We start from the raw sequence: 27444 nt of genomic DNA, 5'->3' as shown, positions 1-27444 counted from the left end.
TAAAAAAAATTCCAGATCCAAGGGCAAGTGAGATGGCTCAGAGGTTGGAAGTGGGTACAACTCTTCAGAGGAGCCAAGTTTAGTTCTCAGCATCCACTACAGGTGGCCTGAGAGTTCAGCTTGGAGAAATGCAACACCATCTGGCTTCTGCAGGTCCCTGTGCACACATGTGCACACACATATGCATGCAACAAATGTGCACATAGATATGCATGCATGCTTGCACTCGCATACACACAGGCATACATTTGAAAAAAAATGAATGATTAAAAAAAATCTTCATCAGGGGATGGAAAGATGGCTCACTGGTTAAGAGCGCCTGTTGAGAAGATGCTCAGCCTCAAGACAATGAGATAAATTTCCATATGCAAGTGGAAAGCAAAGTTTTCCCCAGTCATGAATTGAAGCGCATTGCTCCCGACAATTTCCAACATTGCTCGTTACAGTTTGTACTATGACAATACTAATACTACACCGGAACAGTTCCACTGTGCTTCTCTGTTGTGATTTTATATCGGAAGTCAGAAGGCACAGGGATTTCTACCATGGGCAGCCCAATCATAGCGTGAGTTATGTTATATTTGCAGTTCCTCGGAAGAAAAATCTCTTCCTGCCCTTGACCTCTCACAAAGAAAACCATCGGAGGCTTGGTTTTATATTTTTGTTCAGAGGCCCATGACCAAAGGGTAGTCAATTTATGGGCATTCTGGCTCTCGGTGAGGTGGCCTGATATAAAACTTTCTGCTTGGTGGAAGATAAGAGTGATAACTTAGTTCAATCACAGCCTCATAGGACATTCAGACTGTGGAGCAGTGAGGACTGGTGGAAGGGGGAGGGGCAGTTCAAAGCGGAATCCACCAAGAGAGGAGGCCAGTGAGTCTTTCAGTGGAGTGCTCTGTGGCTGCCAGCTCTGCAGGGGTTAGGAAAACTCAGTTTCTCCATCTCCACGGGGCCCACTGTTGGCCACTCCTGGGATTCCTAGGGCTGCGGTCTGTGCAGCACCTCCAGCATTATACATTTACCTCTCCTTCTTGGTAGAATGAATCAGTCTCATTCTAGAAACAGAACGGAGAAATTCTTTGAGACAAAATAAGCATCTAGAGCTGAAGTGACAGGTTAGTCATTTTAGCTTCCCCCCCTTTTTGTGTGTCAGTGACAAACTCTGTGAGAACATTCTTGCCCTAGCAAGAAACACAGAGTGGAAGGCACCGGGAATTTCATGATCAGAGTGAGCTGAAGATGTAAAGTGTTGGAGGGTTTGTTCCATGTGTTGCTTTAAGGAAAAAGCTGCAAACTCTATTAGGAAGAAGAGCGAGTGTGACAGACGATCAAGCTGCTCGTGCGATGACGTCAGACACAATGCCAGTTCTCGGTTACTTACGAACGTTGGAGATGGCTGTGGCACTCGGCATCATGTTTAGTGCCCGTCAGATCTAATCAGATTAGATGCTGGCTGCTACGCACTTTGCTTATGCAGGAATGGCAGCATTTACAAACTGCTGGGGTTTGCTGGACTGCAGGTCCTTTACTCCAGCTGAGCAGACACCAGGTCAATCAGGATCCTGCTTCCCTCAGCCTCTGGGCCTGGGGACCTTCAAGGCCCCAAGTCCAGCCCTCAAGCCTGCACTGTTCAGCCTTCAAGCCTGCACTGTTCTTTCCTGCTTTTCTCTTGTTTTCCCAGAGCGTTCTCACAGGGAACTACAAGTCTTTGCCCTAGCCTAGCTCCACTCACACTGTCCTGTGTATCTAATTATTAGTCTTTGTGAGTTGGTGTGAGGTGGACAGAAACCCCACCTGTCTTGTTCTCCATTGTACCCTTAACCCCTAGTCCTGTTAGCACTGGGTGTTGTCACATGGGTGGGTATGGTTGAATCTGAGTGAGACATCAAGAGTGTCTGTTGAGACACGCTATGGACTGACATTTACTTTAGCTCCCCTGCAATAAAGAGTAAGCATGACACTCCATGCCTGTGGCCAGTGGAAAGTGGGTGGACATTTTCAATTGGCAGTCAGTCTGGAAAGCTGGATCATCAGCGAGTAAATTTAAAAGGATATAAATGAATTTTGAGATGACCCAAGGCCTCCTTATCGAAATGTCTGAGAACAACTGCACCAATTTTGCCCTATCTGTGAAATGAGTGTAAGGTGTTTCCTTCTTCATTTTACTTAAGAATAATGAGAGACAAGCGCAGCCCCTCTCTTAGGTAACAGAGCACGGCTGAGGGGGTGGGCTGCAGAGAACACGTGACAAGTGAGGTGCTCACTGTCCCTCACAACATGCCTTGAAGGAAACCACGGCTAGCTCACAGGAAGGATTCTGGAATGTTCTACACTTGTCAGAGATTTTAAACAAGCACTAATACTACGAAGGTTTCCACATTCTTGAATGAAAAGAGGAGATTTCTCTCTTTCCCTTGGCGGAAAGAGATTTCCCTCTCATGGAAGGCAAGATTCAATAAAAATTCATTCTCATTTCCCCTTCTAAGAAATCCACTGGAGTTTTGAGAAGCGTTTTGAGCATATGCTCTGTGGACAGCGCCATGTCCTTTCTGTCTCAAGCCGTTATTCTGGAAAAGCCAGGCAACCCTAATTTATGTTTGCAATGTCATGTTTTCCTGTCAGTATGTGAGAACTGTATCCTTTCAAATAAAACATGGTAGGAAAGGTTTCCTCTGATCGCTTCCACACCAGGGAGGCTTTGTCCATGACCCTTCCGCAGTGACAGGAGAGACAAGGAAACAATTTATGAGCCATTTCCATTCTGATGGGACAGGAGGTGGCACCGAGAGTTTTTATCAAGTACGTTATGACAACTTGTGATAAATGTAAATAATAAATGGTTGGACTCCTAGAGGATATGGTGGTGATAGGAAGCCATTTGGGGTACTGCTGATGGGGTGCTAGTTGTCTTGGAATTCCCTGGCTCCCCAGTAGAGTTTGGCCTGACAATAAACACCAGTTTAGTACTTTATCTAATCTCAGCCAGGAGGGAAGTGCGCCAGCAAGCTTTTGCAGATGTTCACATCCAATAATCTATCCATAATTGATGAAACAGGGAGGTCAGATGTAATGGCTGCTGCTATCCCAGCAACAAATAAATGGTTATTGACAAAACAAGCCAGTGTGGCACAGAGCGCTGGGCGGTGACAGGAGGAGAGGGCATGGAGGCAGAGGCAGGGGGACCACAGGCAAAGAGGCGGTGGAATTGGAATTCCTCAGCAAGCCCATGGTGGAAGGACTGCACTGGCACACAAGCAGATGGGGCGGCTTGTCGAGGGGAATGGAGGATGCCGGGAGTACAACAGAAGATGAAGGTGAGCAGAGATAGAGAAAGAGGAGGAGGGAGAGGGGACAAGGTGGGGGCTGGGCAAGTGCAGATGCATGAAGGGCTGGGAAATGCCTTGGAATGCTCCAGCATGCGCTGTGATCCAGATGTCTCAGTTCCCTTGATTGCACAGCATCTCCTCTCATCGGCCTGGCTGCCCCTCTGTTTAGACTAGGGTCAGAGCAGATGATACATGGGACATTTGGGGGACCCAACACCCCCTGATGCTCAGGCATTCATGGATAGATGTTCCATTTATGCTGTGCCCCTCCACTATGTCCTATAAAAAGCACTTTTTCTATTTTAGGATATTTCCAGATAAACTCAAGGTACCAAATCAAGAAGTTAGAAAATTGGCTCGAACTGGAAGGAACCAGTTTCAATGCGTGCTGCTTAAAATTGAATTAACTACAAAGGAATGAGTGCGAGGGAAGGATTTCTTAAAAAATGATACAAGCCTGACACTGTACTTTATTCACCTCGACTTATGCAAAGAGAACAATAAAGCCTTAATCGAGGGTACTTTTATTGACTGAATAAAATTCAAGAAGTCTAAGCATAAACAAGCAGCTGTACTCCTAGACTTCCATTCTAAAGTGAAGGCATAAGTTTGTACCCAGTTTATTGCATAATATTATACAATGAAGGATGGTGGGATGAAACTATGTTTATTATTGCTATAGTTGGTCATAAAGATGCATCGGACACAGATGTTTTAAATATTAATACTCCCTCAAATAACTTAAATCAATTTAACACTCTTTAGCGGTTTGTTTAGACGTGCAATTTATTTTATTCTTTGCCATCGATGCCTTTGATCAGTTTGGAATACCATCTGAGCTGGAAACAAATAGCTTCCAAGCATCTTTATACTTTACGTTCTACTGCCTACGCTAAGAATCTCACTGCCGTTAGCATTTCCAAACTGCTTATCAATACATAGGCACCGAGAGTCTGAAAGGTCAGAGGGCTCCTGTGATCTTTACTGCAGTGCTTGACAATAGCCCCTCCTCCATTTTCCCCAGCTGAGCCCCCGTCTCTTGACTATAAACGTTACAGAGGCTCAGCATCTCCATACCTCACCACAGATTACATTCTGAACTTTGGCCTTTGTTCACATGACTGGACCTTTGCTCATTCCCAGCCCCTGGGGTTTCCTTCTTTTCTGTCATTGCTTTTTGCTTAAATCTGCTTTGGGCCCTTGGCTAAATCCTGCCTTCCTGAGATCTACATGCCTGTGTGTCAAGGAGTCTCACGTTTGGGCTCCGGACAGGGTGGCTCAATGCTGCCCCTAGCCCATGGCAGTTACTACCACTGACTAAATCCTACATGTACAGTGAGTCTCTGCTCATTGTATGTTTGCTCTTCATGAAACCTTTGAGATAAATATTAATATTCCCAGTGTGTAATCAAGAGAAACAAAGCACAGAGAGGCCGAGTGTCTTATTCTAAGAAGCACAGTGGGCAGGAGGGAGGCAGAGGGTTTGAACTTGGTTTACTGGTTGTCAGCCTTTTAAGCTTGGCCATCATATTTGCTGTTGTGCTATCCTGGACAGCTCTGTGCTGACCCCTGCTTCACTTACAACTGCCATACTGCACTTCAGTTGCCATAAGCTATTCCCTCTCTGCTGTCAGCGACAGCCGCAGCAGCCTCTGATCTTCTGGTGTTCTAAATGTTAGCTTCCTGCTTTTTGGTCATTGTTTTGCCTACCACCTGCAGCCATTTGATCAAGATTGTTCAATTATAATCACTAAGAATAGCCAACCATGAGAACTTTTATGTCATTCCTTTGCCTGTAGCCAATATCATTTATTTTTATTAATTACTATTATTATATTGTCTTTTTTTTTGAGACTGAATATGTATCCCGGGCTAGAATTGGACTTTGTGTAGCTGAGGATAACCTTGAATTTCTGCTTACCCTGCTCCCACCTCCCAAGTGTGTTTACCACTATGTACATCACCACACTGGTTTTGTGTGGTGCTGATGGGTTGATCCTAGAGCTTCATAACTCAGACATAAGCTCTCTACCAACTGAACTGGATTGCCAGCCCTAAGCAATCTCTTTTTAATCAGGAAAAGGCCTTGTTTTTTTATCATGGCCTACCAGGTCCTGTCTGTCCATCCTTAACCTTTTTAACCACCTCCTACTGACCCTCCCTTGGCTCGCCGGGCCCATTAGCACCCATTAGCACTTTAACCTGCTCAGTTTCCTGAAATCACCAGGCACAGTATTACCCAATCTTTTAAAGCGGGGACCCTGAGGCACATAGAGACGATGCTACTGGGCCACAGTTACACAATTGGGAAGTGGTCATGTGGAAGGAGGGGGCTTCTCTCTCACAGTGGAAATAAGCTGAGGTAGGGGAGAAACTCTACAGGCAAGGTTTAGATTTCAGCCATGGCTGCAGAGAACCGGCATGGGTTAAGAGAGAGCACAGGACTGGGAGGCAGCTCGTCTGGTGAGATGCCAGCTGCACAAGCTAAGAACTGAGTTTGGATCGTCCGCTGCTACAGAGAAGCCCAGCACACAGCAAGTACCTGCAGTCCTGCTAGGGTGGCGGTGCAGGTGGACACCCAGAGTGTGCTGGCCTATGTCTCAAAAAGTATGATGGAAAGCCATTGAGGAAGTCACCTGAAGCTGACTTCTGGAACTCTACCAGAGGCAAAAGCACACCCTACCCCCTGACCCCATGCGTGACACACCAAGGAGAGAGGGAGGAGATATTAGACCTTTCCACAAACAGCAATTGAAGTGACCTTTTAACCAGTCACGTTGGTAGGCTTGCCTCTAGAAATTTCCCAGTGGTCACTTATGTGACATTTTCCAAGACATTGCTTCCTAGTACAAGACACGAAGCAGTAAGCTGTTCGTTCTTGGAGACATTATGACGTCACCCTATACGTTAAGGTGCACTTGGGTCTAATGACAGAGAAGTGGGTAAAGAAAGATTCAGTGCGTACCCTTTGAAAGGGAAGATAGGGAAGGGGCACTTGCCCGTCCCTTTAACGGGTAGCAGGCTGTGGGTTAAAGTCCAGTCACCTCTTGTTCCCACCGTGGTCACTCATCATGGAGGAGGTGACCACATTCAACAGCTCTCCTGTCTAATGCTCTCTCCCACCTTCCTGCCAAGATGGTGCCTGATGCTGCTCCCGAGGAGGCTAGGCTCAGGCTTCTGAATCTTTCTGAGACAATCCATCTTGCTGTCAATCAATCAAGATTATAACAATGGTGTCACGCCACAGCGCCATTTAAGGACTGAACAGAATCCAGGCCAAAGAGCGTCATGACAAACCAGAACCACAATCCCGGATGCCTGAGCCACAATTTGAAAGTATTTCTGATCCTTTAAAAGCCAATTTTGAAGCCTGCGCTAGCTGCGGAGATAGTAGAATCCTATTCCCATGTATCTATTACTGTAAACAATTAAAAAGTAATTTTAGCTTTGAAATCTTGTGACAAATATTAATGTTTATTTACATAGTGTTTTAAAGGAAAACATTGATTTTTAATATCTATGATATTATAAACATATAAAATGTACATAATAAACACTTGCTCTGCTGTAAGCTAATATAAGCTCATAGGGAAAATGAATATGTTTAATTAAATTTGGGAAAAACATATAGCTAAATCAGTTGTGGTACCAATAATAAGGACCAATAAACCATTATCTCCTTACTGTTCTGATGGAATTTCATCAACACGCTATATTAATAAATATCATCTCCATTTTACAAAGCAGGGAGAGTTGTCTGGGAGCGTCGTCCAGGATCTCAGGAGTCAGCAGGAGCAGGAATCCTACCATCTGCCCGCTGAACCAGCAAGATCATTCTTGAACTGTTGCATAGCACTGGGGGCACCTAGCACCGCACTGGACCCCAGTGCTTTCATTTGCTATGTCACTTCCTCTTCACCACCACTTCGAGGGGAATCGGGAACTCATGTAACATCCATGCTGCTGGAGAGGAAACTGAGGCAAGAGGGGGGAGGTTAGTGGGCTCCAAGGTCACAGAATTTACAAATGGTGGGACCAACATGTCAGTCTGACCTCCAGACTGACAGCTCACTCTGTGATGACCACTGAGGTGGCAAGGAAGCAAGCTAGATCTACACGAAGCGCCTGTCCCTCTCATCCCACTTTTTTTCATTTGAAAATTTTAAACATTGTCTCCTCTGAGAAAGGTTTTCAACTGAAAAATAGAATACCTGGCACTTTTTAGGAACCCCATCCCTTGTACATAATGAGTAGCTCGTGGGTTACCAGATCTGTATCTGAAGCAAGGAGAGCCAGCGGGGGTCAAAGCCATATGCTGAAGACAGTACTAGTCTGTTTTGGATTTGTACTAACTCTAATGTACACAGAGGTATTGGCAGAATATTGAAGAGAAAACGAGGCAGATGGGCTGAAAGAAGCCACCACTGGAACGCAGTTTATTCCATGGTAGAGACGAAGAGAGAGGCAGACCTGAGACACAGGAAGTGGGTGTGCCTGATGTCCCTCTCCAGAGAGGCTACAAAGTAGTGATCCATCGGGAGCCTGGTGTGACACCCGCTCTGCTTGCTTCTCAGCTGGTCCACCCAGCAACACACTGCTTTCTGCTCTAAGTTTCAAGTGCTATTGGGTAATATTTCTTTCTGGGTGATAATAACAAGATGTTATTCACACCAGTAAATTGTTCAGTAAGGAGAGCAGTTGGAGATTCTATTAAAAATTTATATGGGGATCCAGAGAGAAGACGCAGTGGTTAAGAGCATTGGCTGCTGTTCCGAGGACTGGGGTTTGATTGCTAGCACCCACATGGCGGCTCACATCCGTCTGTAACTCCAATTCCAGGAGATCTGATGCCCTCTTCAGTCAGCAGGCATGCCCGTGGTACACAAACATTCATAATGCAGGCTCAAAACTAACACCACAAATAAAGTAAAATAAAATAAAATAATGAAGTAAATCTGAACAACCATATTTCAATTTATGAGGAGACAATGAGTTTAGAAACCACGGTAGTACTACCTCTGTCATTTGGGACAGAGCAGTTTACATCAGTCAGAGGCAGAAGCTGCAGGCGGGGCTGGATACTGGTGGGCCTGGTTAGCATGGACAGGGACTTAGCTGTCCTCTCCTTGGCCCCTCTCCAGCAGCCCCTTTCCCCAAGCCGGCCCACTTCCCTGACATGCCAGCTCCCACCTGAAATCATCTTCAGATTCCTTTATTACTGGCTAAGTACTTAATAATTCTCTTGAATGTTTTGGACTGAGTTGAGCTGTTACAATGACTAAATGCTGTGACCAGTGGTACCCTGAAGAATTTTACTATAGGCAGTCTACATAACCCTATTGAAAGCATCAATTAAGACCATTACATTTCAGTGGAAAGCAAAGAAATAATAGCCTACTTTTTGCATAGCCTTTTCTCTTTTAAAATATAAAATCAATATGTTAATTGTGTGAAATGTGGCGAATATGCATCCCATTGTCTTTACCCCAATAGAAAATTAAAGTCATTTGTTATTTCTATTTCCACCGATTATCGCAGAAAACAACTTGATGTTTCTAGTATTTTCTATATATTTATGTAGTATGTGTATATATGTTTGCATATATACATATGCAAATAGAGTCATAATATACAGTGTTTTGTAACCCAATTCTTTACCTCAATATATCAATAATGTTTCTATTGTTATAAATGTTTATTGTTTAATTTCTGTTGTCTGTGCAGGGTGCTGAGCATTGCTTTAAACAATTTGTTGTTGTTTTATTTACTTTGCTTATGGATTTTTCACCCTGATAAACAGTGCTTATAAAACTGTATATAAAGGTCACAGCTAGATATCTGTATATATAAGTTATGCAGATGACATCATGGCTAAATATTTGTGTGCTTTAGCATGTATTCTCTTCAGACAAATTCTGAAATGATTACTCCTGGATCAAAAATGTACAAATTTGTACACATCCTTTAAAAAAAAAGGTAATATTTATTGATTATTTACTAGATAATAGAAGCACTATGTCTTTAGCTTGGTTAGTCTCATGGTAACTTTATCTGTCTGTTTTACAGGTATCGAGAATGTAGCTTAAAACTCAAAGGAGTTATATAAGCTTAGCTGTCTGCCTGTGGCCCTCTCAGAATCTCAGTAGCTGTGGGCTGTCCTGGCCAATCCTGTCCTCTCACCTGGGATCAAAGCAACCTAGAATAGCAGAGCCGGCCTCCTTAGGAGCAGCTCCTACCCAGTGAGCACTGGGAAGAAAGCTTGCTTCCTCATTTCTCTGGGGTTCATTTGTGCATGGTGGCAGTGTGTGGCAAAGTCTTTGTGTAGGCTTCTTTCTTCTGCCTGTGTCTTAAGGTTGGCTCCCAGATAAACTCACTTAGTTCTATAGTCTTTAGTTTTATAGTGTGAAATTGCCTGCCTTCCTTGGCTCACACTTACTCAGCATGCCCTGGAACATTTCACAAAATATCTCAAAATACATATTTGAGCAAGACTAATCAAAGACACTCAGGATGCATTTCAAAGTAGTCCTGATTGCATTGTCTTGTGTTCTTTATTGTGAAGAATCGAGTTGAGTTCACCACGGTTCCTAGAGCGAGCCACCGTTCACATCACCAATCTCTGCCTTCCCTTAATTTTATCTCATCTTTCCTCCCTGTAAATTCCTCTCCCTGGCCCATAGGCACTCATGTCCCAGGCATCTTTCTGGATAGATAAAGCCAAGGATGGGTGGCAGCAGCAGAGTAGGAGCAGCACATAGCATGTCCCTTTTGTCATTTTCAGAATGGCACTAAGTGGACTTTCCATTCTTTCAGATCCTCACAACCTTCGTTTCTACTTGAGTTGCCAATTTTGTGCCTCTAAGTCACGATTTTATGCAAAAGAGTATTACAGTCCTCCTTGGAATGCTCACAGTGGAAAGCTACAGTACACATGTTTGCACAAGCAACTCGCTGTCATTCAGGAACAGGACACTGCTTTGTGATTGAGAGTATTCATTCCTTTCTTCTCCTTTTCTGATTATCCTTGACTGCTATCATCAAAGCACATGCATGTGCGTGCGTGTACACACACACACACACACACACACACACACACACACACACAGAGAGAGAGAGAGAGAGAGAGAGAGAGAGAGAGAGAGAGAGAAAACCAAAAAGATGTTTGGGAGAAAAATGAAAGCTGTCTTAAACAAGAACATTTTACTAGTTATTAATTAAAATTATGGGCTTATGAATGTAGAAAGTTTAAGTTATTGGATAAAATAAAATTTTACAAACCTATGAATTAAGTATTAGGAGTATAGAATGGATGCTCCATTCAAATATTAATATAAATTATTTTTATTGAGTACTAATTATTCTGAACATCTAAACTCCATATTGCTATTGAGTGAAAAGCAGCCCACTTCCTATGTTCAGATGCATTTGAGAATATTTGACATATTTTCTTAGTGTTGTGAATCAAACTTAGGTTCCATGAGGAGGGCTAGGCTTTATCTTTGAGCTGTCCTCTAACTCTGGATGATGGTTGACATTGGAGGACTGAGCTCTCAAGGCCAGTCTAGCTACATGGCCAGTTCCAAGGTAGCCCCTGCTACACAGAAAGACCCTTATTAAAATGAATATTCTGTTACTTTCCCCTGTTATAAATCCTTGAGGAACTTGATCTATCCAGCTTTATAAAGGCAACACCTGAGCCATATACTATTTCTCCTCCCCCACCCAGTCTCATAAGTTTACTCCAGGTTTGGTGCCTCTTGTTTTGCAGCCTTTAAAGCAATGTGCACTGACAGCTGTGCTTTTGTGCCTTTGCCTCCAGGTCTGTCATACAATTTGTCTGGTCTCTTTCTTGCTGCTTAGAACATCTTCATATGCAAGCCCTTGAACTTTAGTGTATGTGCCTTGTGCCGTCCTTCAGAACAGGCTGTTAGAGACTTGATGTTCTTTCTTTCTTTTCTTTCTTTCTTTCTTTCTTTCTTTCTTTCTTTCTTTCTTTCTTCCCTCCTTTCTTTCTTTCTTTCTTTCTTTCTTTCTTTCTTTCTTTCTCTCTCTTTCTTTTTCTCTTTCTTTCTTTCCTCCCTCCCTTCTTTTTTCCTTTTTCTCTTTCTTTCTTTTCTTTCTTTCTTTTTTCTTTCTTTCTTTCTTTCTTTCTTTCTTTCTTTCTTTCTTTCTTTTCTTCCTTTCTTTCCTCCCTCCCTCCCTTCTTTCTTTCCTTTTTCTCTTTCTTTCTTTCTTTCTTTCTTTCTTTCTTTCTTTCCTTCCTTCCTTCCTTCCTTCCTTCCTTCCTTCTTTCTCTCTCTCTCTCTCTTTCTTTCTTAAAGAAACAAATAAAAACTCTTATCCTTCTATTTCTATTTATCTCCTCTCAAAATTAGTATCAGGATCTTTCTCTACTATTTTATAAAATGGGAATGACTGGAAGCTAAAAATTCAGCATCTTCATAAAGATCCTATAGCAGTAATTTTTTAAAAACGGATATGTAAGACAATCAAAGAATTGGTTAATTGATATTTTAATCTCAAGGGAATCTAAAACTATTCATATTTAAAACACAAAGTAATGGTGATATGGGTTCATGAGAGCTGGCAGGCTGACCAACTCAGCTCTAAGCCAGGGTTTTGAGTTGGCCTCTCCCAACATTTACCTCCTCTATGAACTTCCAGAGCTTGTGAAGGAGTCGATCCTGCAGATCCAAAGTTGCAGAATCTCCATGACACAGGGAAACAACCAGGTATCTGAGAGGAGTGCAGGTGAGAATCCAGTATTGATAATGTGATGGAAGCCAGAGGTCTCGAACCAGACCAATGACTCATTTGCAAGTGCAGCTGTTTGGGCCAAAGTGTATACTGTGTAACACACCATAGCTTGCAAGGAGAGATAGGCTGCTTTGGTTTTGTTTTGGGGTGTGGGGAGGTTGCAAAGGTGGGTAGTGGACACACAGGGACAGGGAGATGGGTGGGATTGGGATGCATGATGTAAAATTCACAAAGGATCAATAAAACGTTTTTTTTTAATTCAAATTTTATGTTATTAGCAGGAAATTAATTTTTACTGTAACTTAGGCCATGAACTTTTTTCTGACATAAACCATTTCAGAGTTTTGATGAAATTTTGAGTTTTTAGCTTAGAGGTTCATATTCAAAAGTTCAGTTTCTCAGAATTGTCAGAAATGGCCCACTGGGGAAAATGCTCACTGTACAAGTGTGCTGAGAGACCTGACTTGGGATCCCCAGTGTTAGCATTCTGTCTAAACTCCACCCCACAGTTGCCTGGCAACAGTCTGACTCACAGTAAAAGGGGCTGCTCGCCCCTCCTCCCTCTTGTGCTCTCTTGCCTCTTGCTTCTCTCTTGCTGTTGCTTCCCCCTTCCCCTTCCCTTCCTCCATCACGCGTGCTCATGGCCAGCCTCTACTCCTCTACTTCTCTACTCTCTCCCTCTCTCTGCCTTTCTCTGCCTCTACTATCCTCTTATCTCTGCCCCCCCCCCCACCATGCCCTGAATAAACTCTATTCTATACTATACTGTCCTGTGGCTGGTTCCTCAGGGGGAAGGGATGCCTCCACGTGGGCCCGCTGAGACACCCCCTTCCCCCATACCTCACCACACCTCCATAGAACGTATCTCCTATCTCTTTATCTTTTTATAAACACATTACTCAGTAAAAAGAAAGAGGCAGACATACACTAGCAAGATTTTGCTGAAAGGACCCAGATATAGCTGTCTCTTGTGAGACAAGGCCGGGGCCTAGCAAACACAGAAGTGGATGCTCACAGTCAGCTATTGGATGGATCACAGGGCTCCCAATGGAGGAGCTAGAGAAAGTACCCAAGGAGCTAAAGAGATCTGCAACCCTATAGGTGGAACAACATGATGAACTAACCAGTACCCTGGAGCTCTTGACTCTAGCTGCATATGTATCAAAAGATGGCCTAGTCGGCCATCACTGGAAAGAGAGGCCCATTGGACTTGCAAACTTTATATGCCCCAGTACAGGGGAACGCCAGGGCTAAAAAGTGGGAGTGGGTGGGTAGGGGAGTGGAGGGGGGGAGAGTGTATTGGGGACTTTTGGGATAGCATTGGAAATGTAAATGAGGAAAATACCTAAAAAAAAAAATTGGAAGCTGTGTCATTAAGGGGTAGAACAGGAGAAAACAATCAGGTAGAGAGCTCCAGGAAGGGCGTGAGCTATAGAGAAAGACGCTGAACACTAGCTTCTGCCTCCACGTGCACACTCACAGGTACATGCATAGTATACACCAGCTAGCTGTGCCCCACACTGGGTGCCAGCTGTGGTATTCGTGATGGGGAGGGCAGCTGTGGCTCCATGTCTTCTGTTTCCTCCTCTCGGAGTATCCAGACGCCACTGCACACCAGGCTAGAAGGATGAAGCAGAGTCCAGAATGGGTGGGGTTCTGCAGGATCTAAGTCTGTCTGGCAATGAGTGCTGGGAAAGAGAGAGAAGGCCTTCTCTGAGGATCGTAGTGTTACAGCTCTTTTAGGTGAAGACTTTCTCTGAGGATCTTCAATGAAACAGTTTTCTCTTAGATGGTCTTAGCTTGTGTCCATACCTTTATTGGGGTGAACTAGGGCTATATATGGACTTTGAAGGGTGGGAAGGAGTTTTCAGGGTAAATTTAAAGTTCTGCAAATGCCTCATTTTTGTGGAGAGGCATTCCAGGAACCCCAGGTACTTGCTGGGCGGGAAAAGAGGAAGTTTGTAGGTCTGCTAAGGGCTACTGAACCTACCCCAGGTAGAGGGTGTAGGGAGTAAGAATCCCCAGGCAAAGTCAGAGAAGAGGAAGACCTACTGGTAAAGGGAGTCCTCCATTTGTGTTGAGCTCAGATGAGCTATTTGGTCCGCCTCTTTAGCTGCTTCCCCCCCACCCCCCATCTGCTCTGCTCTAACCATCTCTTTCCTCACCTACTTGGTAAGTGACCGCTCTTGTGCTCTTGGAGCCTGCTATGCTTTCCAGGATTCTCTCCACCGAGGAACCTGTCTCTCTGGCTCCTGGACTCGGTTGCATGCGCCCCACCCCGGAGCATCCGCCACTCTGTATAAGACACCCACTCTGTCCTCCTCATCGGCCCAGGAACTTCCCTCTAACTCTAAAAGCTTTTCTATACCCCCGTGGCCTCCATGTCCCTCAAGGCCACACTGTTCCCTGCATCAGCTCCCTCTTGGAGCTTATTGGAACCCTCCCTGTGGCAGAGTTCGTTTTGTGATTCTCCTTCCTTTTCTTCTCGGACTCAATTCTTCCATGAATTCAGAAATGTTATTAAAGCCTTGTTGTTTTCCTTTAAACAGCTTGGCTTCAGTACAGCTCAAAGGCCAATGATGGAACACGCAAGTTTCAAATTCTCACAGATTATAACGACTTCTGCCACCATATGAGAAAATGATCCCAGTGTCTCTTACTGCTAAGGTTTTACAAAATTCCACCTTAAAAAATCTTTTATATCTATGATTTCTCTATGCTCTATTTTCAAGAAATCTTTTAAGCCTCTGAACAGTTTTTAATCTCAGGATTTTTAAGTTCATTGGGTGTGGTAAAAAAATCTGTATCAAAATTTGGCTTAAAACTTAGAACAAAAACTATACTTAGGTAATTTTAATTTTATATACATATATGCTACAACATACTACATGTGTGATTCATCTTTTGCTTAAAATATACTATATGTGTAACTTGGATCCAACTCTTGTTTTAAAACTAAATATATTAAGAAAATAGATGTTTTGAATAGCAACAGTGTGACTCGCTTTTACATTGCGTGATGATCTCATCAAGGTGGAAGCAAACATGTGACTGGTGGCTATTTTTACTGAGGTTAAGGGGTATATGTTATGTAACTTCATCACCATCTTGGTTAAGATGATCACATATAGTATGAAGCAACTAACGCAGCAATTATAAAACTTCTCAGTACTAGTGAGCCCTTGTTTATCATTGTTATTTCTTTTTAGACTAAGGGATGGCTCTAAAATATTTTATATTAGGATGGGTTTCTGTATGATGATAAATTCTTAAGGTTATAAAGGCCTACTCAGATTAACAAAAGCTGGCATGAGATTTATATCTAACCATGATGTCTTTGCTAACTGCTCAATACCAGACTTCTAGAAAAATTTAAATAAAGAACAATGTATGTTTAGTATATACATATATATATATATACATATATACACACACACATATATATATGCTTTTTAAAAAACTGGTTTTTAAATCCCTATGGTCTACTTAGGTTCACAAAGCACTTGTCTTGGCTCACTTTGTTAAGCTTTAGCTCTTGGGTAGCCTGAGTCATACAAGAAACTGTAATATTCCATAATGGTACACTATAAAAAAAATCCGTAAAGTTCCCTGTTTCTCTAAGGACTGCATTTATAGCTTAAAGTTTACAGTGATAAAGTTGTAAAATCCTAATTTTATAAAAACTACTAACTTGTAAACTGTTATGTGATTCATTTAGTAACAAGCTTTATTTAGTTAGCCTCCTGTATGTGTTTTCAAGGTTAAGCCTGATGAGACTAACTAAAAACAGGTAAAGTTTGTTTAAATCATGTATACTTAATAGATAATGGCCCTCAAATTCTTCAGATATCTGCTGAGTAATATGACACTTAAAGTATTTAATGAAATAGCTTCTGTGACGGACAGCAATGCCACCTCCTAGAGGCGATGCTAAGGTCTCCAAGCAAGAGGATGGGCACTCCACGCAGAGCACAGTAACGCTGACCACTGGGATAAACAGCCCCGTGCCTTGCCACCAGGGTCCTGCCCAAACTGTGGACACTTTTGTGTTGGTTGCCCTACTTAGCCTGGCCAACATGGTCAATTTTCCCAAGTTCCTACTCTACAGAGGAATTTCTGAGACCTTCTGGGTCTGTCAGCCAAAGGTGGATATTGTCCCACGTAGCAGCTGAGGCAGATTACTTCTACCCACCAACAAAACCATTGAGATTGCCATCTAGGAGCCTTGCTGACTCTTGCCTGTCATTTCACTGGATGCAGAGGCCATTTGGATTGTAGTTGGTGCTATAATTTATCTTTCTTAGATCTCTCATGATTTTGATGGCTAAATGTAGCTTTATGTTAACAAAAGCCAGCAAATTAGTTCCTCCCCTGAAGGCCACAGATACCTGTTCAGTTCATTTTATATAACCCAGTCTTCAATTTCTAGAGTTGCCAAGTCTCCTGTGGAGAAAGGCAGACACTGTTTACCTTGCTAACAGGCTTCACAAAACAGATAAACTCACAAAAGAAGTTTAGAAAACGGTTCCAATTTCTCTTCTCTCTATGCTTTTGATATATTGAGACTTCAAAAGTTCAAAGTTTTAACATTAATCAGTGGAGTTCAGATAAGCCCTTTAATCAACCTTTTGATTTTCCTTTGGTTGTTTTCTAAGTCTAGACAAATAGTGGTTCTCATTGTCCTGAAACAAAACAAAACAAAACAAAACAAAACAAAACAAAACAAAACAAAACAAAACAAAACAAAACAACCTCTGTCCAATCTAAATGTCCAATCCTTGGGACAGAAAAAAGTGTTCATGCTTTTTACTCTAAATCATTTGGGGGGCCTTAAGCTTGTAGTATGACTCAAAGATGTGAGTCTACTGTTTTTCCTACAGTGTGGATTTCAGTACAGATTACAAACAGTGGTAATGCTAACATCTAAAACTTTTATTATTTTGTGTAAACTTTAAAAAGTCACAAAAGTTTCTTGCATGTCAAAAGGACTCTACAAAAACTCCTAAACCTCCTCACCTGCCAATCCCAGGTGGGGTTGCTCCTCTTTCCTTGGTCTTGGGATTCCCTTCCCCCAACTACCAGGACAGTGGGCCTAGAAGTTTCAAATGCACATCCGAGATAAAAATTTTTCCCTAAACTCCCTAGCTTTGCCTTCTGTTCCTAGTCTGTGTTGGGATCTGAGAGTCGCTCCACAAGCCACACGAGCATCGATCTCAGTCAGACAGGGATGGATTATTGAATGCACACCCTAATACTGATCAGATCAGGGACGTGGCTCAGAATTAGGTCTGGGGCTATGGCAACAAAAATCTTTTTCTGACATCTTATAAAGGAAAAAAAAAATACAAAAAAAAAAAAAACCAACAATGAGCTCATATACAGATGAAGGAAGTGCTGCCCAATGGTCAGCTCTGACTCCAGTCATTTTAGACATAATAGTTCATATTGCCCTTTAACTTGATGAGTCCTATGTAAAGCTTTGTGGAATTCCAAAAGATTAACAAACCTCAGGACATACAGAACTTAACAGCGGATGTGGTCAGCATGACCCTGCTCTAAGTCAAATTATTTCTCTGTGTCAGTGACTGGCAGGTATGTTACAGCATTAATATAAAATAGTTGGCACACATGAAACAAAACGGCTATGACTATGCTGCAGGGTGTGTGTGTGTGTGTGTGTCGGCCACAGCAGTCTATATCTATCCCAGGAGACTACCAATCTACTGAAGACAGGAATTTGTTCCCAACACACCAGCCCTAGATGCTTCTGGTGGGATTTCTGACCAGCCTGGGCCCCTGCATCCTAGACTGCTTCAAGTTTGCTTGCACTTTGCTAGTCCTAGGTCTCATGGAACCTGAGCAGTGGGTGAAACAGATGGCTTCTAGCCTGTCCTGTCCTGTCATTTCCACCTTCCCAGCCCCCTCCCCTGGCAATGATGCCCTGTTTCAGTAGAAAGTAGCTGCACAAGAGATTATGCTGCCCCTTTATCATCGACAAAATGCTGGAATATTAGGTCTCAATCCCAGAACACGGCTCACTCAGTACCCGTGGCTCCTCCCAGCACCTCTTACCCCGCCCCCTACACTAACCCTATCTCCCAGGGGCGGGGCTTCACCTCCCTCCCACAGCCTGATCCCTGTAACTCAGTCATTTTGGCTACACCAGTCTCTTGGACTTGGTCCAGGCCACCTCTTGGGAGGCAGTTCCTTTCTTGATGGGCCTCCCCTCTCCCCCTCTTTCATGGTCCAGTTTAGTGTGCCGGCTATGTTTAGCCTGGACTCTGTTTTCTCCCCTACAGCTACAATAAAAATCTCCCCATACTTTAGAATAGTTCAAGTTCTCCCCTTTTTCATTTTTTCCTTCACTTCCAAAGACATAAAGTCAAGAAAAAGAAAACGAAAAATGCAAACATTATTTTCTAAGTGTATTGACAGTATTGAAAACCACTGTAGAGTTTCATTCAAGTAAGAAATTTTCTGAGGGTTACACACCTCATTAGTGAGGAAACTAAAAATCTTATGATTTGATATGCGCTATTCTTCTCTGCTATAGAAACTTCAGTAATTATTATATAGTTACCCGGTTTAATGTTTCAGGAAGGTTATATCTTTAAATACAAAGACAAGGCCAAAATTAACCATAAATCAGTTGCCTTCCCATTCTCTAAATTATTAAGACATATTTTCTTATAATTTTTAAAAAGCCATTTTGCACATACGGCTAATGATCCGGAAGGTATGTGCTCATACTCTGAACTTATGTCTGAGATCACTACTAAGCAACTCTGAACCATATTATTTCCATGTAGTTCAGAAATGAGCCCACTTCTTAAATGGGGAAGTTTCACTACTTTCTTTTTACACTGCTTTCTGCAAGTCCTCTCTAAGTTTGTCGGATACTGGGTATTCTAGACATTTCTCTATTCAGCATCACATTTGGAGTGAAAGTGCTGTTTGCCTGGTGGCAGGTGTGTGCGTGCGCACATGTGTGTGGGGTGTGTGCAGTACACTGCCAGTCAAAACGGACTAAACAGAAAAGGCTTGTGGAGCTAGGGTCTGTGAGAGCTGCTTCCTGTAGAGATCTTGATGCTGTCAGAGGGCAGAGCGGAGGGAGGACAATTCTTCATACAGTAATGAGTGCTCCTGGGTCAGGTAGGAGAAAGGCTGCTAGGACCTCACTCACACAGGCACAGAGCAGGCTGCAAGGTGAGCCAGAGTTCTCGTTTCTCAGGCTTTAAGCAAGGATTCCTAACCATAAGTAAAGACACATCCTGTTTCATGGAAAGTGAAGGATGTCACATTTAGTTAAAGACATGGCTCAAATCCTTTTTGGGGGGATGTTTTTTTTTTCCTCAAAGAAAAGTTATATAAACAGTTTTACACAAAATGTTGCCTTATTTTCATTATAAAAATGGATGTCAATTAAAAGATAAATTTATGTGTTATGCAAATTCATAATTGAGGAGATTAGTAAATGATAGTTAAGAGAAAAATAAGGCCAGAGTTGGCACACTGGCTCAGTGTGTAAGGACACTTGACACCAAATGACATCCCCGGACCCCACAGAGTGGAAGGACAGAGCTCACTCCTTCAAGTTCTTCTTTGACCTCCACAGTCATGCAATGGCATGTGCACACGTGAGCTCATGCGCGCGTGCTCACACACACACACACAAACACAAACACACACAGTATGTTTTAAAAAGGCGTTTCCGTGGCACAGAATGGCACTTGTTAAAGAGTCTCAAAAGGAGCTGTGTTCTGTGTATGTTGGTCCAGAACATGCATGCCAACTAGACTGGCAAAAGCGCTCTACTCTACGGAGCTGTGTACAGAAAGAAACTAAACAGGAACAATTATTAAGACTTATTTCCTCCTCCCAAATTTTCTATCCGTGAAGTGTTACAGAAAGAATAAGTCATTCTTTGTGTGGAATGACTTTTATATATATCTTGCATCTGTTAGGTTTGAAGGATAAATAAAATTTCACTACAGTTACTTAATGAAATCTTAAGAATGCTTTATAAATATGATTAATACCCTCTAGTGTTAATGGATATATATCAAGCAAGTTGTAGGTTGCCAGAATATTAATGTCACTATTTTTTCGGACATATAGTATGTACTTGCATTCTTTTTATGTAATGCTACTGGGTGATGGTGGAATTATAGGTCAGCCAAGCATACAAGGTAATAGCTTTCTATGTCATCATAAAGTCGCTAACATGCTAACCATGGAGATGGCCGCATTGGCAATGTGGAATAATTAAATAAGAATACATGCGATGAATTTCGCTCTATAAAAGCAAATGAAATTCCAATGTAATGAATTTTTATTTCCTTGTACACATTTTAAAATGACTTTATTATATTTATCCCTCTCTCTCTCTCTTCTCTCTCTCTCTCTCTCTCTCTCTCTCTCTCTCTCTCTCTCTCTCTCTCTCTCTCTCTCCTTTCTGCAAAGGCCAGAAGATGGTGTCTAAATCCCTGGAGCTGGTTACACATGGATGTGAGCCACCAAGCATGGGTGCTGGGAACCAAATTCAGATCCCCTAGAGGGTACATTCTCAACCACTGAGCTATCTCCTTTATAAGCTTTCTATAAGACCCAGTATACATTTGTAATAGGTTGCATTACTACGGAATAGTGGAAACCAGATTATTCACAGAATGAAAAACTGAATAAAGTTGGTTTCCAGGCACTGTTAAGGTGACTGGGGTTTTAGGAGGGAAGGAACTCACCAGACAAAAGGCTGAGGGGGCCACTTCTTTTTCCCAGGGTTGCAATATGATTGGTTCAATTTTGCAGAAAGTCTTAATTGTGACTTTTAGTAAAACCCATTTATCTTTCAAAGAAATACCATCTAAAACTCAGAATTGCATTTCTTAAAATCCTTGAGAAGTCAAAAGATGTGGGCCAAAGGGAATCTCAATTCCTTTTCTTAGCGCCAGGCACCGAGGTCATATTCTCTTGACAGTCAGGGTCTCCGTGGCCTTTTGCTCAGTGTTAGTAAAGCAATCTCAGCTTCTCTTCACCAAATACCCTTCTGGCATTAATATATACTTCAGCCTTAATAAGAGGTCAGCTCAGCTCTATTCTGCCATTCTGGAAGGAATGAGAAGTACCCAGGATTTAGTTTTTCCTCTGTTGTTATATCTGAACACCATGGAAGGGTTTTGTCTGTTTTTAAAGAGAATGAAGATTTGTTTGTCTAAAGGCTCTGGTGCTATCTCTGGTCAGGACTCCATTCTTAATTAAAACATGGTGGAGGGCCTCAGACAGCAAGGCAGAACAAACATGCTACCCAGGGCATCTCCCTTAAACTACCATTCTTACCATCATGGAGTCCATGACTTCATGTGAGTCTAACCTCCTCCTGATGATTTCACTAGCAAACACTAATAGCAGATGGTTTTGGGGGTTAAATCACTAAAGAATGCGTTGCAGGGACCCCCCCCCCTAAACCACAACAACCAGCCAGGAGTCATTCTCTAAACTGTTATTCGCATTCTTGCCAATCCATTGTTTAGTTAGATATACTAATAATTTATAAATAAAAGTCTCTAAATAAAGGCACATTAGCAAAGACGTAAGATGCCTCCTTCTGGTCAGCAGAATTATTGAGTAGGAATATTTCCTTGAAAGAAACACACAGAATCATTAAACAGATTAGTGTAAGGGAGAAATGTGTGAGAGGCTGAGTCCAGAGGAAAAAATACTAAAAATCTGAAGATATTTTAGCTTAGAAGATAAAGCACAAGTATATGAACAAATACCTATGGTTTTAATAATACCAACTGTGTTCACATTAGGATGCCTCTTAGGGGTTCCAAGACGACACAGGTGATAATGGGGGCACCCTTACTCCTGTCCCCAGTAACAGAGGATGAGACACAGTCATTGCTTTAAAGCATGAAGATAATATTGAGAGGTTATTGATGAGATTGTCAGAGTACAATTTACAAAGGACCAAAGAGAGGACAGAGACAAATGCTGCTCGTTCTCTATATAGCTGTCAATCACCTATCACCTACCTACCTACCTGCCTACCAAAATCATCTATTATCAACCATCTATGAGTCTGTCTGTGAATGGCATGAAAGAATCAGGAGACAACTTCAGAAGGAGGGGACAAGTAAGAGTGAGGAGAGCAGCAAAGTTCAATGATGCACATTACAACAAGGCCATCATTTAACCTATTATTCTGTATGCTGATTTTGCTGGTCGGTTCTGTGTCAACTTGACTCAACGTAGACTCAGCTGGGAAGAGATTCTTAATGAGGAAGTGTCCAGATCAGACTGACTTGTGATTATGTCTGTGAGGATGAGGGCTGATGTGCTAACAATGTACACCTGAGTCAAGAAATGCCATCAGAGGGTGGAAGAGACAGGTCAGCATCTCCTCCCAGCGCCATCAATGGGGTCCTGATGCTGCCCTTTCCAACTCCTGCCCTTCACATGGCCCTTTTCTCTCTGTGCTGTCCTCTGTTCCTCTGTTTCACATCCTCTTCTACCCTTTTCTTATAAGACACAGGACTTTGGAATTAGAGACCCAGCCCAGTCAATCCAGGACAATCATCTTATCTCAAGGACCTTAAGCTAATTATGTTTGAATTCACTGGTTCCAGGGATTAGGGGATGGCTGGGAGCTGGCACCATTTAACCTATTATGCTCAATAGAGTGAGCCTACTTTTTACTCCCACAGGGTACATGAAGTAATTGAGATAGAGAGAGCTCCAGGGACTTGCCCAAGGTCACTCAGATAATAGGCTGTGAACATGAGATTCATATTTACTTCTAGAAAAAAAACCCCACTTTCCTAAAAATAGTTTCAAGAGTTCTCCACTTGGATGTCAAATATAATTTTTGTGATCCATTCTTTACTGGCCTATCTTACATCACTGAGAACATAGGATGCACCAGAATTCCCCACTGAAAGCAGTAATTCTACAGTTAAATTAGTCACAGCTTATAAGGCTGCTTATTGCACGCTGCATTAATTATCTTTATTCAGGGCTGTGACAAAATGCCTGACAAAGGGGGAAGAAAGATTGTGGCTGATGGTTTCTGAGATCTTGATCCAGGGCGCTTGCCTCCACTGTTTCTAAGGTTGTGCACAGAGAGGTGGAGCATCACAGTAGAGGGCAGTGGTGAGCAAAGAGACTCCCCTCACCTCATGATGGACAGGAGGCAGAGAGAAACAAAGATGGAGCCCAGAACAAGGCAGAGCAGGAAATGGACGCCAAGAATACTCCCAAGTCCAGAGACACCTATTTCTTGGTTTTACTTTTTTTTTTCTTTACATATTTATTTAATGTGTGTCTGTATGTGTGGATATATGTGCCACAACACACATGTGAAATTCAAAGGACAATCTTGTTATTAGGTAGTTAATGGGTTCTGGGATCTGACTTGGGTCTTCAGGCTTAGCAGCAAGTGCCTTTGTCAGCTGGGCTATCTCATTGGTCCCTATTATTAATTATATATATATAAATTTTATATATATATAAAATTTACTTTTGTTAAGGTTTCTTCTTTGTTTTTCCTGTGTTGTTTTGAAGCAAGGTTTTACTCTGTAGCCCAGGCTGGGGCTGGCCTGGAACACCTGGTAACCTTCCAGCCTTTGAATTTCAAGTATTAGCATTACAAAGGTGAGTGTCTTTGTTAGGATTACTATGGCTGTGATGAAAGACCATGACTAAGCAAGTTAGGGAAAAAAGTTTTATTTGGCTCACACTTCCATGTCACAATCCATCACTGAAGGGAGTCAGGACAGGAAGTCAAGCAAGAGGCAGGAGCTGATGCAGAGACCATGGAGGAGTGCTGCTTACTGGCTTGCTACCTCTGGCTCACTCAGCCTACTTTCTTTATAGAACCCAGGACCACCAATCAAGGGATAGCATCACCCATGATGGGCTGGGCCTTCCTACACTGATCATTCATTAAGGAAATATCCCACAGACTTGTCTATAGCTTGATTTCATGGAGGCATTTTCTCAATTGAAGTTTCTTCTTCTGAAATGACATTTGTTTGGGTCAAGTTGATATAAAACTGTGCAGCACAATAAGGCACCATGACTGGTTCAGTCTATTTCTTCAAAGTTCTTGCCTATAAAGTTTCCACTACTTCCCAAATGTAGCATTGGATCAGCAAACCTTAGCTAGGTGTAGTCTATTAGTGATGAGAGCACATCCAGTATCCTATTGCATCTCTGAACACTGTCCTGGGGACCAAAACATAGGAGGCTTTAAAGGGGTCATTTCATAGCCAAGCAATAACAAATATATTTTACAATAAACTTTATTGAAAATAACCTTAATGTCCTTCTATAGGAGGCTAAATCCTCCATGGTCCAATCATACATACCCTTTTCAAATGAAACATCTATAATTACAATTGATATTTTCTGAGAAAGTAGATCTTGAATATCCTCAGAAAAATACGGTGAGTTATGGGATAGATAGTCTAGTGATAGTTTGGTTGTGACAATCACTTTCCAGGCTACATGCATTTCAAAACAGCACATAGTATGTTTTGCACATTATCTCAATGAACCTGTAAAGATGAAGACTAAAAGTGAAGCATGCCTGAATTGGTGTGAAGAAGTTCACTCAGGGTCCAGAGCTGTGTACACTGTGAGTGTTTCATATATGACAAAAGAACACAGATTCACATGCACTTATATGTGGTGCATATACAGGGTTTTAAAAAAGAAAAGGCATACATTTGTAACTGTATTTGTCTTTGAGAAAAAGAATTGTGGAGCCAACTATGAAGATGGAAGGGAGATTCCCTGTTGTAAATGCTACTGTGTTGTTTGAAGTTACCTTGCTATAGATATGTAGAAGGGGGATGGGAACAGAAAGGTGGGTTTCTTCTTCTTCTTTCTTCTTCTTCTTCTTCTTCTTCTTCTTCTTCTTCTTCTTCTTCTTCTTCTTCTTCTTCTTCTTCTTCCTCCTCCTCCTCCTCCTCCTCCTCCTTCTTCTTCTTCTTCTTCTTTTCTCCTTCTCCTCCTCCTCCTCCTCCTCCTCCTCCTTCTCCTTTTCCTTCTCCTTCTCCTCCTCCTCCTTCTCCTCCTCCTCCTCCTTCTTTTGAGACAGTCCTGCTATGTAACTCAGGCTGGCCTCTGACTCAAACAATTCTCCCACTTCAGTTTCCAGAGGCTAGCAAACACCACCCTGCTTTACAATTTTTTTTAAATCATCTTCTCTTAATACATTTTGTCTTTCCTTAGACAATTCATTACTTCCAAAAGTATGTTCACATGTGTGTGCACACACATGTTCATGTATGTACATGTGTGTGTATGTGTTCATGTGTACCATTCAATCATCATCTTTGTATGGTTTCTACATACAGAAACCAACTGCTCTACCATATTCCCATATTTTCGATGTTGGAGCCCACCCCCTCTTCCCTTCCTTCACCAGCTCCTTGTCTACACTACTCTGAATTATGGTCATGTTTCTCAGTTGCTCACATGTATTAGAAAATGGGCATTTTTCTCTTGCAGGAAAGTGTACATCTTGGGAGTTTGAATGCTCTTCAAGCAGCAGAACAGAGCTTTGCTGGACACATATCACTGACCAAGAAATTTAAACAGAAAAGCCATCTAGGAAAATCTAAGTTTTCTATGATGACCAGTTTCAAAGAAGCTAGAAAATGACATGTGATTCAAATATTTGAATCTTACTTAGCATAAACATCTAAAGAAGCCAACGAGATCTCAAAACTAAGCGTTAAACCTGTACTATGTACCACGTAAGGCGAGTACATGGGATGTAAAAGGTTAGGGAGCTACATTTTATAACCAATACAGATGGCATAAGGGGAGGAAACTGATTTCATTTATAATGAAAGCACAGCTCTTACTGTCTTTACTTGTGTAGACAAGTAGAGTGGCCCCAATCACACACTGTATAAGCACAAATTTTGTCATGGAGTACTGCGTGTCAAAGATGGGGACTATCAGTCGCTCACTACTCCTGCTGCACACGCCCTCTCCACATCAATGCAACTCGTACTGTCATTTAACAGATGCCTCCTCTCGAAGGGAATGGTCCCAAATCACATTATAAAATCACCACCGTCTCACTGCATATCCTTCTTTCATTTAAAACTATTTTGCCTTGTTCTGGGCGAATGGGAGTAGAGGGTCATATCACTCCATGTGTGTAACATCCATATATCTTAAAACCTTTCATAGTAATTGACTATATCTCAGCTTCAAGAGCCAATGGAACTTGCTTTTTCATGCTTCTAGAATATTGCTGTTCAGTTTTTTTTTTTTTTTTTTNTTTNTTTNTTTNTTTTTTTTTTGGTTTTTCGAGACAGGGTTTCTCTGTGTAGCCCTGGCTGTCCTGGCACTCACTTTGTAGACCAGGCTGGCCTCGAACTCAGAAATCCGCCTGCCTCTGCATCCCCAGTGCTGGGATTAAAGGCGTGCGCCACCACGCCCGGCTGCTGTTCAGTTTTGATCTCCACTAATAGAAGGGCAGGCACAAGCCATCTCTCCTGATCTTACGATAGCATTAACTATTTACAATGACGAAGTAGCAAGGATTAAAAGTTCACTTCGACTTACTGTTAGTGCAGTTTCATATTCTCCAGAAGCCAAGTGGGCCAAGCCCAGGTAGTAAGAAGCCTCACCTTCCATGCTTCTGTCATTGCCTGGAGTGAGGATGTAGAGAGGTCACCATGGCATTTTGGGGACGGGCTCATCAATTAAGACAATAGGCAGTCACTCTTTTAAAAACATACACAAATAAAAATGATCCTTTAACCATTAAAAGACAAGCCCGCTCTCTCTCTCTCTCTCTCTCTCTCTCTCTCTCTCTTCTCCCTCTCTGTGTGTGTGTGTATTTTTTGTGTGCATGCACACATGAGTGCATGAGACTTAACTAAAATTTATCCTAATCTCAAATGATAGGTTAAGATACTTTAGCAATATAATTATAGGGAGTTTCCTCTATACACAGAGCACAGTGTATATGTTCCACAAGTCATAGAATGTTTACATTAGTCTGGCACATGTAGATCTAGCATATCTGTAACAGTTTACACGAAACAATGAGCAACAGGTAACAGCTTAACTACATAGACACACTTGGCATCACCCGAGTTTCTGAGAGGACACATGATTAACAAATTAAGACTGCTTAAGTCTTACTATAAGTGCATATATATATATATATATATATATATATATATATATATCCTCATACAATGATGCTATCAAAGACCCAGCGTACAACAGTGTGGTCAGTCGCACCTCATTATACAGGAGTGGCCACTCACCAAAGAGGAGGTAAGATGATGTCACACTGTGAAGCAGCTTGAACAGGCAGGGAGCACAAGTA

The 27444-nt window shown here is 42.2% G+C and overlaps 1 protein-coding gene across 4 annotated transcripts in view; it reads right to left on the bottom strand.

The window, feature by feature from the left end:
• The window catches only part of Ttc29 (tetratricopeptide repeat domain 29), a 189746-nt gene that overhangs the window by 86183 nt on the left and 76119 nt on the right, over window positions 1-27444 (bottom strand). For all 4 annotated transcript variants that reach the window (XM_021170292.2, XM_021170294.2, XM_021170293.2 and 1 more), the window contains one exon: window positions 26670-26755. In XM_021170292.2, the coding sequence (XP_021025951.1) occupies window positions 26670-26755 (86 nt within the window). The remainder of the gene's footprint in view (window positions 1-26669; window positions 26756-27444) is intronic.

Source organism: Mus caroli, chromosome 8, assembly GCF_900094665.2.
Source record: "Mus caroli chromosome 8, CAROLI_EIJ_v1.1, whole genome shotgun sequence".
NCBI lineage: Eukaryota > Metazoa > Chordata > Mammalia > Rodentia > Muridae > Mus > Mus caroli.
Note: the sequence above shows the minus strand (reverse complement) of the source record. Positions and strands in the feature narration are given on the sequence as shown.